Source organism: Aureobasidium melanogenum, assembly GCF_000721775.1.
Source record: "Aureobasidium melanogenum CBS 110374 unplaced genomic scaffold scaffold_10, whole genome shotgun sequence".
NCBI classification, from domain to species: Eukaryota; Fungi; Ascomycota; class Dothideomycetes; order Dothideales; family Saccotheciaceae; genus Aureobasidium; species Aureobasidium melanogenum.
The window spans coordinates 661,381-675,261 of NW_024470062.1; the positions used below are offsets into that span (position 1 = coordinate 661,381).

The 13,881-nt window shown below is 51.8% G+C and overlaps 6 protein-coding genes across 6 annotated transcripts; 2 read left to right on the forward strand and 4 right to left on the reverse strand.

The window, feature by feature from the left end:
* Nucleotides 1-88: 88 nt before the first annotated feature.
* On the reverse strand, nucleotides 89-2,800 carry M437DRAFT_66149 (uncharacterized protein; the record flags this gene model as incomplete). Its single annotated transcript, XM_041024688.1, has 1 exon — nucleotides 89-2,800. One exon carries the CDS (start codon nucleotides 2,798-2,800, stop codon nucleotides 89-91), a length of 2,712 nt encoding a protein of 903 aa, XP_040879945.1.
* Nucleotides 2,801-3,440: 640 nt separating this feature from the next.
* M437DRAFT_66150 (uncharacterized protein) lies at nucleotides 3,441-4,062 on the reverse strand (the record flags this gene model as incomplete). The annotated part of the gene is made up of 4 exons (XM_041024689.1): nucleotides 3,441-3,499; nucleotides 3,558-3,740; nucleotides 3,799-3,970; nucleotides 4,030-4,062. 4 exons carry the CDS (start codon nucleotides 4,060-4,062, stop codon nucleotides 3,441-3,443), a joined length of 447 nt encoding a protein of 148 aa, XP_040879946.1.
* Nucleotides 4,063-4,696: 634 nt separating this feature from the next.
* On the reverse strand, nucleotides 4,697-5,050 carry M437DRAFT_48214 (ribosomal protein S30; the record flags this gene model as incomplete). Its single annotated transcript, XM_041021615.1, has 3 exons — nucleotides 4,697-4,720; nucleotides 4,779-4,883; nucleotides 4,991-5,050. The coding sequence occupies 3 exons, from the start codon at nucleotides 5,048-5,050 to the stop codon at nucleotides 4,697-4,699; spliced, it is 189 nt and encodes a 62-aa protein (XP_040879947.1).
* A 406-nt stretch (nucleotides 5,051-5,456) lies between these two features.
* M437DRAFT_48527 (uncharacterized protein) lies at nucleotides 5,457-6,206 on the forward strand (the record flags this gene model as incomplete). Its single annotated transcript, XM_041021682.1, has 1 exon — nucleotides 5,457-6,206. The coding sequence occupies one exon, from the start codon at nucleotides 5,457-5,459 to the stop codon at nucleotides 6,204-6,206; it is 750 nt and encodes a 249-aa protein (XP_040879948.1).
* Nucleotides 6,207-6,611: 405 nt separating this feature from the next.
* On the reverse strand, nucleotides 6,612-8,983 carry M437DRAFT_48704 (cobalamin-independent methionine synthase; the record flags this gene model as incomplete). Its single annotated transcript, XM_041021709.1, has 2 exons — nucleotides 6,612-8,681; nucleotides 8,753-8,983. 2 exons carry the CDS (start codon nucleotides 8,981-8,983, stop codon nucleotides 6,612-6,614), a joined length of 2,301 nt encoding a protein of 766 aa, XP_040879949.1.
* Nucleotides 8,984-10,158: 1,175 nt separating this feature from the next.
* Nucleotides 10,159-13,623, forward strand: M437DRAFT_48889 (uncharacterized protein; the record flags this gene model as incomplete). The annotated part of the gene is made up of 1 exon (XM_041021742.1): nucleotides 10,159-13,623. One exon carries the CDS (start codon nucleotides 10,159-10,161, stop codon nucleotides 13,621-13,623), a length of 3,465 nt encoding a protein of 1,154 aa, XP_040879950.1.
* Nucleotides 13,624-13,881: the final 258 nt, after the last annotated feature.

Below are 13,881 nucleotides of genomic sequence, written 5' to 3' on the forward strand. Positions count from 1 at the left end.
AATCGTAACATTCGTGGCAAGCTAATCATCTCCTGCTTTTCTCATCGACTGCTTATCAGCTATCTATCAGCACAACAACATGAGTCCATTACTTCCTCTGCTTCAGCAGCTTCTCTTGCTCCTGCATTTCCTGGATCTTACGTCTTGATTGCTCCACCAGTTCGTTGTGCTTAGAAGAGAGGTTCTCTTGTTGCTGGTCAGGGAGATGGGTGCGGTAGCCAATCTTATTCTCGTGAAGCTCAACAATCGAGCCTTCTCTGATGTTCAGGCTCGACAGACGAGTATCGAGTATGTTGGTGTTTTCACGCAAGGTAAACGTCTTGCTCGAAGGAGGAGATCCGACAGGTGTCTCGTTGGCCAGGGTTTCGGTAGAGTCGCCGTCAGGGGCTTGAGTGGTAGTCTTAACCTTCTTCTTCTTCTTGGTCTTCTTTGACTTCTTCTTCTTGGGTGCAGCGGCTGGAACCTCATTTTGCACGGAGGCTGTGGAGCTATCGTCTCCCTTCTTCGACTTGTTTGAGCTCATACTACTCAGTGCGCCACTGAGAAGTGCGGTAACCGACGACAGCGTCGAAAGCATTTGTGGTGTAGCCGAGTCTGTGTGGTGCTTCGATTGGTCGTCGTCTTGCTTTTGGAGACTCCTAGGCTCTGAGCGTCCGGGGTTCTCAACATTCATGTTGTCGTTCTCAGCGTGCTCTGTGCGAATCTCTGTTAAGGAGCTCGCGCTTGCACTGATTGAATTGTCGACATCGACATCCCTCTCATGAGTTTCAATACTCTCTTGACATAGCTCACCGGTATTCACTGGAGTATCGACCATCGATTGCTTCGGCTTCACCGGCTCAGGTTTGGCCTTACTCTTCGACTTTCCTAACTTTTGCTTGGAGTCCTTCTTCATATTTGCTCGGCGTGCGAAAGGGCTGAAAGACTCAGTCTGCTTCGGACCTGGCTTTGAAGCTGTGCTTTGAGATGTATGGATATCTGTAGTCAAATGCTGGCCGCTGGGTACAATATCTGTGGTATCTCCGCTCTCCGTGGTGGTAGTGACATGGGGTGACACAGACTCTGCATTCTGGCATAGCGTTTCCTTCTCGGACGGTGCGACGGAGAGAGGATTGCCTACAGGAGAAATACCATCAGCGACAACATCGTCGTGGGAAATGCCGTCGGAGGAAGCACCATCAGGAGAAGAATCATCAGGGGAGATAGCATCAGGTGCGTCCTCATCGCTCTCAAGGGTGCTATGAGGCGAGTTGGGAACAGACTGTGCATTTTTACACACTAATTTCTCAGTGGGTGTTGCAGTGGGGGTCTCGACGGCAGTCTGGAAACTGTCATCCTCGGTAGTTTTGGGAGAACTATCCTGCTTGTCAAACTCCTTGTCGACAGAATTGTCCTCAGATAACGATGGCAACGCATTGTGATCGTTCTCGATCTCGATAGTTGTGGCATTCTCTTGAGTTTGTACCGAGTAAGAGCGGTGCTCTCTAGTTCTGTAGTTGCGTTCGGTTGAATGGGCATAAGCGCGATGGTCGGAATAAACTCTTCTCTCGAATTGCCTGCCTTGCCATGCATCACCAGAGCGAAGCGACGATCGGCGAGGCCTAGTAGAGTTGAAAGAGGACCGATGGCCATTGCCTCTCTGATTGTATGGAGGCGCATACGAACGCTGTTGAGCGAAACGTTCTTCACCGAATCGTGCAAATGAGTGTGGGTCAACCAATCTCGGACGAGGGCGCTGGCTGAATGAGCCATTGCGTTGATGCACGATGGTATCAGGATAGTAAGCAGATCCAAGGAGATCAGGAGGCATGCGAGGTTCAGGGGCATACGTCGGAGGCGAATAGTAGCCAACAAACGGACCATCGGGTTGCATTGGGAAGCCAACAACTGGTGTGTAAGACTGGGCTGTAGCATCGAACTCAGGGAAGCTGGGAGACATGTGTTGTAGTGGCGTGATCATTGGACTCATCGAAGCACGGCGATTACGACCACGGTATTCTTTCTTATGGAACTGGCGTGGACGACCATTGCCGTGTCTGACATGATCGTCATGAATCGAGACTGCTCTGTGCCTGTGCTGCTGCTCCTGGAAGTGTTGCTCGGCAGTGGTTGGCACAATTTCTACAGCAGACTCAGCTGCGTCAATAGAATGCTGGTCCTGTGGGCCATAGAAACGTCTAAAGCCATCACTGATGAGCAGGACGACGCGCTTCAAGAAGGAATCAGGGAAATTGGCTGCTTGATGCAAGTCAAGAACTTGTCTTATCTGAGCAGCGTCCATACCAGAGCTGGCGCAGAAGTTGTACTCTCTCCACCACTTCTCGGCGTGAGAGAGGACGCTGTCTTCGTTAAACTTGGCGATGGCGTAGAGGACTTGCTTCAGGAATCGACCGCCCTGAAGGTGGAATTCGCGTTCAGAAAAGTATCCAAGCAGGAATGCATCCTCTTCTTCTTTGGTGGCGCCTTTTCCGGCAGTACCACGCGGAAACTCATCGAGGTAGATGTTGCAGCACATGGCGCGACGATCTTCCCATAGTTGCTCAATGAAAGGTCTCAGATCGGCATATGCATTCTGTCGCAGGATTATGGATCCATCATGAGGTGTTACGTACACGGCACGCTCCGACGTCTCTGATTGATCCATTGTAGTGGTGGAGTGTCGAGACGCTGAGTTGCTGACTTGTTGAGATGCTGAGGCGCTGACTTGCTGACTTGTTGAGATGCTGAGATACGGAGGCGCTGAGATACTGGGGCACTGAGATGATGAGGTGCTGAGTAGCTGGAGCGCTGGAGCACGCATATGCCAGTGTCGATGGAGAGGAGTGCGCAAAAACAATGAATGCGTCGTAGAAGCGTGAAGAATTAAAAGTTGAGCGGTGTAAGTGTGGTTCGGAGGAGTGTTACCAAGGCTGAGGGAGTGAGAAGACAGAGTCAAGGTGCGAGGGCGTTTGTCTGAGTGAAGAAGGTGCAATCAAAGTCGCGTCTGTTGTCTGAAAGTGACGACAAACAAGCACCTTCTGTCTTGGAAGCCGAAAGACACAAGACACTTTTTTGGTGCGCACCAAAGATTGTCGGAACACAATTGAGCGGTCTTACTTACGGAGAGATTCGATGCTGTTTTTACAGATAGCTTTGCATTTGAATGCTTTTACCTCAGAATGCTCCGTTTGTTCACCCACTCCCGGCCCTGCAGCTACCCTCTAGTATTCTCATGTTCCGCTTTCTTCACTGAGCATATTCTTTGAGCATTGATCTCAACATCCAAAGAACGACTCATCCACCCAATCTCAGATAAGATTGTTGGTGTCTCGAAAAGTGCCGAGCGCGGCTGCGATCTTGATTCATGGCGACCTCCCGTTGCACACAGGTGATCTACACAGATGATGTTGAGAAACTGCTTGGGGCCAAGGTGGATATTGTGATTAGCCAGTGCAGTGTCCTTAGGCCTTGGGAGGGGTTTGTAGCAGCTTCATAATCTCAGACTCGTTGTCTCCGCTTACTGCGTATGTGTTAGCCGAGGGTTGAATGTAACAATCTTTTGTGGGAAACGAGATTACCAGCACGTCCGTTGCCCCAATCCACCACGAGCGGTCTCTGGAAAAGACTTCCGTTCTCCTTGAGCTTTCTCAAAGCTTCGGTGGGAGTTGAGGCGCCATCGACAACGCTTCCAATCTTGTCTTGGCCAAGGTACTCGAAGATGTTCGTAAGTTGATCGTTTGTTGGGATTCCTTCTTGAACGTCTGTAAAGCGACATAGGTGAGCAGGTGTTTCAGGTTGCTGCCGGAGGTGGTTACAGACCGAGTTCGAAGTCGGTTCTCTCAATCTTGGATTGCTGAGGATGGGAAGAAGCTTGGTCGATAGTGGCGGTAGATTGGGCAGCACCGGCAGTCTGCTTGAGCAGAGTGTGGACGCGGATCGAGGCAGGCGACTTGGGCGAGTGGAACAAGGTGATTACGTCCTTGACGCCAGCCTGGTGGGCGTCAGTCAGCGAACAGAGTGTCGGTCAAGGCGCAGATCAGTAAGGCTTACTTCCTTGAAAAGTCCTTTGAGTGCGCTGAACATGTTGACGGTGTGATGTTTGGTGTGGTTGTTGTAGTTGTGAAGACGGATGATGTTCAGCGCATGGACGAGGTTGCGCATAACCTGGGGAAGCACTCAGCTCTCAGTGACGTATCCCTCAGGAACTATTAGCATCTATTCCACAGTTCCACAGATGCATCACAGCCTATTCATGTATTCAGCAGCATCTCGGATTAATCACTTTCTGTTTGCTACATTCAGATTGATACAACAGAGGATCAAGACATCAATCGAGACAGTGTTGTGTATATCTGGCTGGTTGATTGGGCAAGCTACACACTGCATCGTTGAGATCATCCTCTCTGATGCTAGGACGAAGAGTACATGAAGACGAGAAAGCACTTGAGCAATGAGTGTTCAGAAGACGTAACCGATGTTGTGAAAAAGCTACCAAAGACGCCAGATATAAACCAGTCTTTGCGGCGACATTTGTTCCGATTTACGAACAGCAGCTGATTAGCCATGCATGTCCGCCAGAATTTTGAATCATCATCATGGATGCCAGGGCTAGGAAACGGTCTGGCCGCCCAGTAATGAATCGAGGGTGTCGCCAGACTGTGTGCTATCCATGTGCCCGTCTTTGCCCCATCTCTCAAACTCCAGATCCGGAATTCGTTTACGAGGTAGGGTTGGGGTTCATCTATCGCCTTGTCAGCGCCTGTTGCAACCAGAAGGCGCAGATCGAATGTGGTGCGCACCTTTCTCTTGCCACCGGTCATGGTGACGTTCACGAAACGGCGGGTGTACGTGATTCTCTTCTTTGCGCGGCCCTTGGGGGTCTTCTTCTTCTCCTGGGGCTCAACCTGATAGCGCACTTGTATTAGCACGCTGTTCCGAGGGTCCGGGCTGATGGATGCGATGGGTGGCGGTTGTTGAAATGTGTAGCGGAGCGGCGATGGAGAATTCGTACCTTGGGAGTCTGCGACTTGACCTTACCGGCACGAGCGAGGGAACCGTGGACCTTACCCATGTTGTCGAGTTATGGGGATTGTTGGATGACTTGAAAGGTTGGATGTAGGTTGCCTGTGGGTGGCGAACAAAGGTCAGTCGTTGTCGCTCGCTCAGAGTTGGGTCAAAATTGATGGCGAAAAAGACGGCGATAGTTTCGAGCGTCGAGCAGATGGGCTGAGATGGAAAAAATGGGCGTACTCACGTTGGCGCAAGTTGTCGTCGGTCGTCCTTCGAGAGAAGTGCAGGCAAAAATGAGTTGAGTCTGTGTTAGACCGCCGGCAGGGCTGTTCGCTTAATCCACCAATCATCGCTCGCCAGTCTTGGCAAAGTCGTCCCATCATCTGCATCTTGAAGATAGGTATCATGTCTGTTTGCCGTCTCGATTATTTTTGTAACAACTCTCACATCACTTTGTCTTTTACAGAATGCACTTCAAAAGTTCACTCTTTGTTGGCCTTGCGTTGGTGGGCTCATCGGTGAGCTCACTGCTCCCTGGCAGTCAGTACATCTTCTCAAACCCCTCACCAGAGGCAACCTCGGGCTTCCGCATCCCTACCGTGCACGAGTCTGCTATTCAAGCACGCCGCATACTTCACCTGGAAAATATTGGCACCTTGTCGACAGTTTTCCCATCTGATTCCTCGACGAGTCAAGATGCAGTAACTCTGGAACAGCGACCCAGTGGTCTTGGGGGTGTTCCTATCGGCTTGATGGACTACTATGCCGATTGTGAGCCTGATAGTGGCAATCCTACCATCCTTGCTTTGGACATCGCTACCTCTTTCAAGAACGTTGCAGCCGGCAGTAACATCACTTTGAGCTTGCGTTGGCATCCGCAAGATGGAAATTGGCACAGCGCTGCTAGCTTGCCTAGGTTTTCTCTTGTTGGTCGTCTTGAAGATATCAATGACGACGATGCTTCGAAGGTCGCCCTCTCTGCCTGCTTTGTCAGGAACCACCCAGATGCCGTGGCGTGGCTACCAGGAAATCGAATCCATACAAGCCGCTGGGTCAGGCTCGTCGTAGAAGATATCTACTGGATTGGTGGTTTCGGTGATCGTGCTTACATTGGTTGGATTCCTGTCGAGGCATATCAGAATGTCACGAGACAACAGATTGATGATTGCAGATTGCCTGGAGAGAAGGCCACCCGGAGTTGGTCAGATTGGCTCTGAGTATGCCACTTAGTGTATCACCACCGTCGTTATCATCATCACGTTGATAAATCTTTTGGCGCGAATGCATAATTTTACTCTCAGTCACAGGCGAACGGCATCACAGAGGCAAGAACATGTTATGTTGACAATGTGGAAATCATGTCAATTTGTTGCAGATAACTATCTAGGCAACACCAAATCAAATGGACGCCGTTTCATGAAATTCGATCGTTGAGATCGTAATGGTCCATAACTTTTTGACCCGATTCCCTAGCCTTTTGTTGAACTCCTTCCGTCATGCAATCATTATAGTTGAATAAATGGGGTATCTCTGTTGAATGAACGCTATGATGCAGCTGTTGAGTGCTGTCATCCCAATGGTACTGTCATCTCAAATGGATGCATAGTGATGTTGTTGTGTGTTTAAGTGTGCTTCTGGCGGAAAGCCTTGGCAGCGTTGACCATGTTGACCAGAGCCTCCTTGGTCTCCTTCCACTGGCGAGTCTTGAGACCGCAGTCGGGGTTGATCCAAAGCTGCTCAGGCTTGAGGTACTGGAGCATCTCCTCAACACGGTCCTTGATCTCCTGCTCGCTGGGAACTCTGGGAGAGTGGATGTCATAGACACCAGGACCAATGTGTCTGGGGTAGGCCTCGTCGATGAAGACCTTGAGAAGCTTGGCGTCGCTCTTGCTGTTTTCGATGGAAAGGACATCGGCGTCGAGGGCAGCAATGGCGTGGAAGAAGTCTTGGAACTCAGAGTAGCAGAAGTGACTGTGAATCTGAGTAGAGTCCTTAACACCAGCGGTGGAGAGCTTGAAGCTGTCAACAGCCCAGTCAAGGTAAGCCTCACGCTCCTTGCCGGAACGGAGAGGAAGACCCTCACGGAGGGCAGGCTCGTCAACCTGGATGACGTAGATACCAGCGGCCTCAAGGTCAACGACCTCGTCACGAAGAGCAAGAGCAAGCTGCTGAGCCTGAACCGACTGGTGAACATCGTCACGAGGGAAAGACCAGCGGAGACAGGTGATAGGACCAGTAAGCATACCCTTCATGGGCTTCTTGCTAATGCTGGCAGCGTACTTGCTCTCCTTGACGGTCATGGGGGCAGGACGAGAGATGTCACCGACGATGATCGGGGGACGGACACAGCGAGAGCCGTAAGACTGAACCCAAGCGTGGGTGGTGAAGACGTAACCATCGAGACGCTCACCGAAGTACTGGACCATGTCGTTACGCTCAGGCTCACCGTGAACGTAGACGTCGAGGTCCAGCTCGTCCTGGATCTTGACGACATCCTGAATCTCCTTCTCGATAAACTTCTCGTACTCCTCGGCGGTGATCTCGTTCTTGACAAGCTTGTTACGCTGCAGACGGATCTCCTTGGTCTGAGGGAACGAACCGATAGTGGTGGTAGGGAAGACGGGAAGGCTGAGGTGCTCCTTCTGTTGAGCGTAACGAGTGTCGAAGGGAGACTGGCGGTTGTGCATCTCAGGAGTGACCTTGGACTGTCTCTCCTTGACCTGTGAGTTGTTGGTACGGGCAGAGGAGGCACGAGCCTGCATGGACTTGGCGTTGGCCTCGAGCTGCTCGCGGACGGCGGCGGGGCCCTCGGTAACAGCCTTGGCAATGATGGCAACCTCGACGGCCTTCTCGGAGGCGAACGAGAACCAGTCCTTGACTTCCTCGGGAAGAGTCTTCTCGCTGGCGAGAGTGTGGGGGGTGTGGAGAAGAGAGCTGGAGGAGGCAACGATGACTCTGTCCTTGCCGAGCTTCTGAACGGCGGTCTCAACGACCTCGATAGCCTTCTTGAAGTTGGTCTTCCAGATGTTACGGCCGTCAACAACACCAGCAGACAGGATCTGCTTGGGGCCGAGGTGGTCAATGACTTGCTGGAGCTGCTCGGGGTGACGGACAAGGTCAACGTGGAGAGCGTAGAGGTTCTTGAAGGCGGCGTCGACGACATCGAAGTTGTGGACAATGTCACCGAAGTAGGTAGCAAGGACGATCTCAGGGCCTGAAGCGGCAGAGAGCTTCTCGTAGGCAGGCTTGAAGGCCTCCTTGACCTTAGTGGGCAAGTCGAAGACAAGGACAGGCTCGTCGATCTGAACAGTCTCGGCACCAGCCTTCTTCAGCTCCTGCAGAAGCTGCTCGTAAACGGGCAGAAGCTTCTCGAGGAGGGTGATGGGCTCAACGGACTGGCCGCGGTCGGCCTTACCAAGAGCGAGGAAGGAGACGGGACCGAGGAGGACGGGGCGGGTGGTGATGCCAGCCTCCTTGGCCTCGAGGAAGTCACGGACGGGCTTGGGGTTGGAAGCGAGCTTGAAGGTCTGGTTGTCCTGGAGAGTGGGCTTGACGTAGTGGTAGTTCGAGTCGAACCACTTGACCATCTCGAGCGAGGGAACGTCAATGCCGTCACGCTGGTGACCACGGCCCATGGCAAAGTACTCATCGAGAGGGTCAAGACCGTGCTTGGAGTATCTCTCGGGGATGGCCTGGTATGGGGTCAGTATGCTGGGGTAAAGCGTGGAGCGAAGCCAGGGAGGGTGGGGAACAGGAGACTTACGTTGAACATCTGGATGTGGTCGAGGACGTGGTCGTAGAAAGCAAAGTCGTTGCTGGGGATGATGTCGACACCGGCGTCCTTCTGGATCTTCCAGTGCTCACCACGGAGTCTCTTGCCCTCGGCGAGCAAGTCGTCTCTCGACAGCTTGCCAGCCCAGTATGCCTCGTTGGCCTTCTTCAGGTCTCTCAGACGTCCCATACGGGGGAAACCCAAGATCGAAGACTGAACCATGGCTGCTGATGTGTGAAAAGGAAAATGAACAGGAAAAGAGGAAAGGGGAGATGCGGATGGAGGCACAATGGACAGCAGTGCAGGCACGTTTAAGTACTCAGCAGATTTTCGCTATGGCGCTTAGACCACGTCGACTGCGGAGCAGTTCGCTCACTCTCACTGGAAACGTTGAAGAGACCCCGCGGTGCGCCATCACGCCATTGTTGGTCTTGTCTCTCGACCTGGTATCAAAAACGTTGCATGACTGCTCCTTCCCACTCCTCGAGCAGTTGTCTTTTTATCTGTGTCGATGTCTCTGTATAATTTGACTGCTTGATTTGCAGCATGAGAGCTTGATGTTGTTGTCGACTGGGTGTTGGCTGAATTCCAATGACTCCATCGCAAGCCCACCCTGCGTATGTAGATCTCGACCCAGAACGCGCTAACCTGCCACCTAACTCGCTTTCACCTCTACAATTACTCGTACATTCTCATGGTATTTCGTAACAGGCCCTCTTCTGTGCTCCATGCAACGTAGCCTTTTGACATGCTTCTTCTGCAAGCGGCCGAACACGCAAAGCCATTACTCACCGGATGCCCGCGCATCTCGCAATCAATCTGGACCCAGGACCCTCTGTGCTCTCTCCACAAAATGCTGTGCATTCGGTGAATCATCGCCGCCTGCCCTCATTGGCACGAGCTTCTCGTTTGGCCGATCCCGGAGCTGGGGGAGTTGCTCATTCCGACACAAAGCGTCAGTTGCCCTGAGTCTTCTGATTGGCTGAGCACGGACAGGACAGTCTCGAGACTTCGACCACTTTCCTCGTATACCAACGACGCGACGACGAGGGTGTAATATTCACAACTCTGCACAGGCACACGAGGAGTAAGAAAGACACCCTTCAGAGTGTGGATAGAGAGTGTTCATTCTGTAGTTGTAGAAAGAGGTGTTCGGCACGATGGATCTTTATGATCCTGACCTTGCACCGCACCTTCCTGCGTAGCGTAATATCAAACACCATGAAGTTGGAGCTGCCCTGAGTATTCGAGGTAGGAAAGCAGCATCCGTGGCGCCTGCCTCAAGCGTTGATCTGGCTTGATTGGAAGTCTGCTCACCATCAATCTCTTATCACATTGCTTTCGAAGTCCACATTTTTTATCTTCAATTTGCCTCGTCCAATAGGGTTATATCTGCAATGGCCGCAGCAAAGCTTTGCTGTACTGCGCCTCTGAGATCACAGTCGCCTGACGATACACCTCCGAGGCCTGTCAGGCCCTTCAAGTCTTTGGCCAACATCAAGACACACTTTGCCCATAACAACCATACTACAGACACCGCAGATGACCACACGCAAAGAACCCAACCACTCTATCCAGCAGACGACCTTGAGCTTCGCCGTATCTTTGTTGCTGCCTCCTTGCCAGAGGATCATCCTCATGCCCTCAAAATCCGTCATCGTAAGCCTGAAGTTGACGAGAGTATCATACATTCACCAAGCTTCACCAACAAGCTGCGCAGACAGTTGAGTCGCAAGAGCTTAGTGACAGATAAATTCCACAAGCATTCGGCAAGAAAGTTGGATCTGAGGCCTCATGTGTTGCCGAGGAAACGGCTGGAGCATGGCCTGCCGGAACTTGCTGGTAGTTACGATGATGATGCTCAGTCATTGTGCTTGATCGGGTCTCGGCTCGCTTCTCTTGCGAACGACAGGTGCGCCATGATGGATGCGAATTCAGTGCAACCCATTCGATCCGCTGGACCCCTTGATCGCTCTATCATTGGCCCAGATGAGCCACGCCGGTCAGCCAGTATGCCTCCTGCATCCTGTTCGGCAGACTCTGCATCACAATTGAGACGTTCACTTTCCTCCGACATGCAGCAGGAATTCAAAGGTGCTCTCACCGTCCATCTACCTGGTCCTACCTTCATGAACGCGGACGACATATGGCAATCGTCGCCGGTAGGTATACAAACGAGTACCGTGCAGTTCTTGAAGACACCCAACTCTGCCGGTCCACAATTCACAAGTCCTCAACTATCATCTTCAGACCTGGGTCAGCCGCAACTGGTGAGAGGCAAGTCAAGAAGCACAGACAAGCACAAGACGTTGTCTAGAGACTCGACCGCTTCGCTGCACTTGCACGATATGCAAATCTCGCAGCATCTACGTACACGATCGCAAGTTTCAGTAGCTTCAAGTGCGAGCGAGCCAGACAGACAAAACCGCCATACACATGCAAGCCTAAACAGCATCGTGCTCTCCTCTGTGGGCCCTGAACGCTGCAAGAGCATATCCAGCTCTGGTTTTGCTGCCTCGGTTCGGCCTTCTACCTGGGAAAAGGTTCTCGAAGACGAGTCTTCCTCCATATACAGTCGCAGGCCAAGCACTGCCTTGGAGGCTCCGATCGTGCCAGCCAAGGAGCGCGCTTCTGATCCCTCGCATGAGACTGTCCAATGGAAATCGGTGGCCCCTAACGTATCCAAGCTCACTAAGCAGGGCAAGGAAAATACTGCTTGCCAAGCAGAGAGGGTCATGTCTGTGTCCACTGGCATCAGCTTCATAGCAAGTGTTTCGGCCTCTCACACTGATCCTAGAGAGTCTGTATCGGTGAGTAGCTCAGCATGCATCAGCGCTTGGCCTGACCACAACACGATGTGTTCCCTTCCAAAAAGTGACAGTTCCGGAAGTCTCGGAAAGCTGAGTAAATTCAAGGAGGACCTCAACAATGCCTCGACTGTTCCCAAATCTACCAAGAAGCGCCGCTCGGTCTTGCAACTACTGTTTCCTAGACTCACACGATCAAAGCTTCGAAGTACCAGCACGCCACTGCTTGGTGGTCGGACCCTGTCTTTACTCAATCAGACTTATGACGGTACTAGGGATGCTCAAGACTTTCTCTCAGTGCCATCTTCCTCTAAGCCACGAGGCGCTCAGCGAGCGGCCAGCTTCACTGATAACGCGGAGCTCAGGCCTGCCAGTTCACCTTCGATCAGTTCCTCGGCCGCCACTCCATCTTTGCAGTCACGTCGATCCTTGGTGAACTACGAAAGAAGCCTTTCAGTTGTGGGTGACAACCGTCGCCGTAAATCGACTTTGGGAAAACCAAAGATCGAAGTGGACCCAACTGAAGATCAAGGTGATTATCCGGAGCGAACCATACGCCGTGCAAGCCCTCTTCTGAGTCCTAGCAGAAAGGGAACGGAAGAAGCCTTGATGGAAAAGGCGTTGCTACAACACCAGGCAGAGAAAGCGGCCCTTCTCCGTCCAAGCAACCAGAAGATCGAGACAGCACCAAATCCACGTCATATACCTGTTTTCACGAGCCCTTTCGGTTTCCAATCTACCAGCGAAGCTAGATTGGCTACAGCAACGCTTGAAGAACTTGACCCGTTAGAAGCTGAAGAGTCACCAGCTGTTCGCAGAGGTCAAAGTATGCAAGATTTTAAGTCCTCTGAAGATTTTGCTGCCGAATCTTCCAAGTCTCGTGGCAAAAAACGCAGCACTGTCTGGACCATGGACACCGCTATGACAAAGGACACCAGATCACACCTCCGCGCAATCGCTCCACCACATTCCTGGAGTCAATATCCATCGCATACACGAGAACGACGCTGTAGTTCAGCCGGACGCCATGATAGCATCATCTGTCGAGACTTTGCTCATGGTCAAACTCCATGCAACGTTGACCAAGCAATCTCAGTCGAGGAGATAACGAAATCGCATAAGGGCTGGCCACGTCTGGCCAATACCAAAAGAAGAAACTGGATTGCGAAATCGCGGTCGATGCCATTCGGGACAGTATTCCGCTACTATTCTAATCTTCTTACTTCCTCGGCGGCTCGTAACCGCCGGTCGTCCACGGCAACAGGTGGTAGGCTTGAGCATCCAGAACTCGAAGTCTTGCCTCCAGTGCTACCAGTACATCCAGTTTCGTCCCCGCACTCAGATCTCAAAGATCAATCTTCGGATTGCCCAGATCATCTCGAAGGGAAAGGCCATAACGACAAAAAGGGGCTTGGAGCCCTCCATCGCCGTTGCCAAAAGTCAGCTTTGTGTGAAGACAAGTCCCAATCAGGACACGCCCCAGGTATCTCTTATCCTCGCGATGAATCACAATCTATGCATAGTCAGGCAGCAACTGAGTTGAGACTGGGGAACAGCTCAGAGGATATGTCCATTGTGCCTGATTTGCTCGATGGAAATGTCGAGGACAAGTCCGCAGAACCGGACAGAGCACTGAGTGCACGAAGATTGTCTCGCATGTATCAAGCCTATGTGCAGCTTCCGACGTCTCTGGACAACTCCGAAGTCGAGCGAGTCGATGTCACAGATGGATGCGACCATACATCATGTGGACCCGTCACTACCGGGTCGCCTGAAACTGACTCGAATATGTCTACGGTCGAATTCTTGACCGTCCCGTCTGTCAAACAGCGTCTGTCCTCCGCTCCGATCACTCGCCACTTCCCCTCGGTCACTGTAGTTGATGACAGAAAGGGACACTGGCGAAGTGTCAGTCTGTTGTCGGTGGATTCTAGAAGAAGTATCCGCAAGAGCACTAGAGATCTTTTGGAGGTCGTTAGAGCAACCCAAACACAGGAGCTTGCGAAGTTGTTGAGCACATCTGAGACTTCGATCACGGATGCAGATATCCCTTGAGAGGGATACTGCTTTGTCGCTCTCATCAGAATTATACTTACGCCAGTTGTTTTGTTATCGGGATGGATCGGGTACTGGCATACAGAGCCAGAGTAGATTTCACTGAAGTATTCGCTCGCCTTTGCATTGTATAACCTTCATCACGTCTTTAGCCAGTATCAAGCCTATTTGTCATGACACATCTTTTCCGGGAGATTCTCTCGAGGTACCAAAATAATATTCAAGGTGAAGCAGAGTTTTGAATATAGGTTGTTGCTG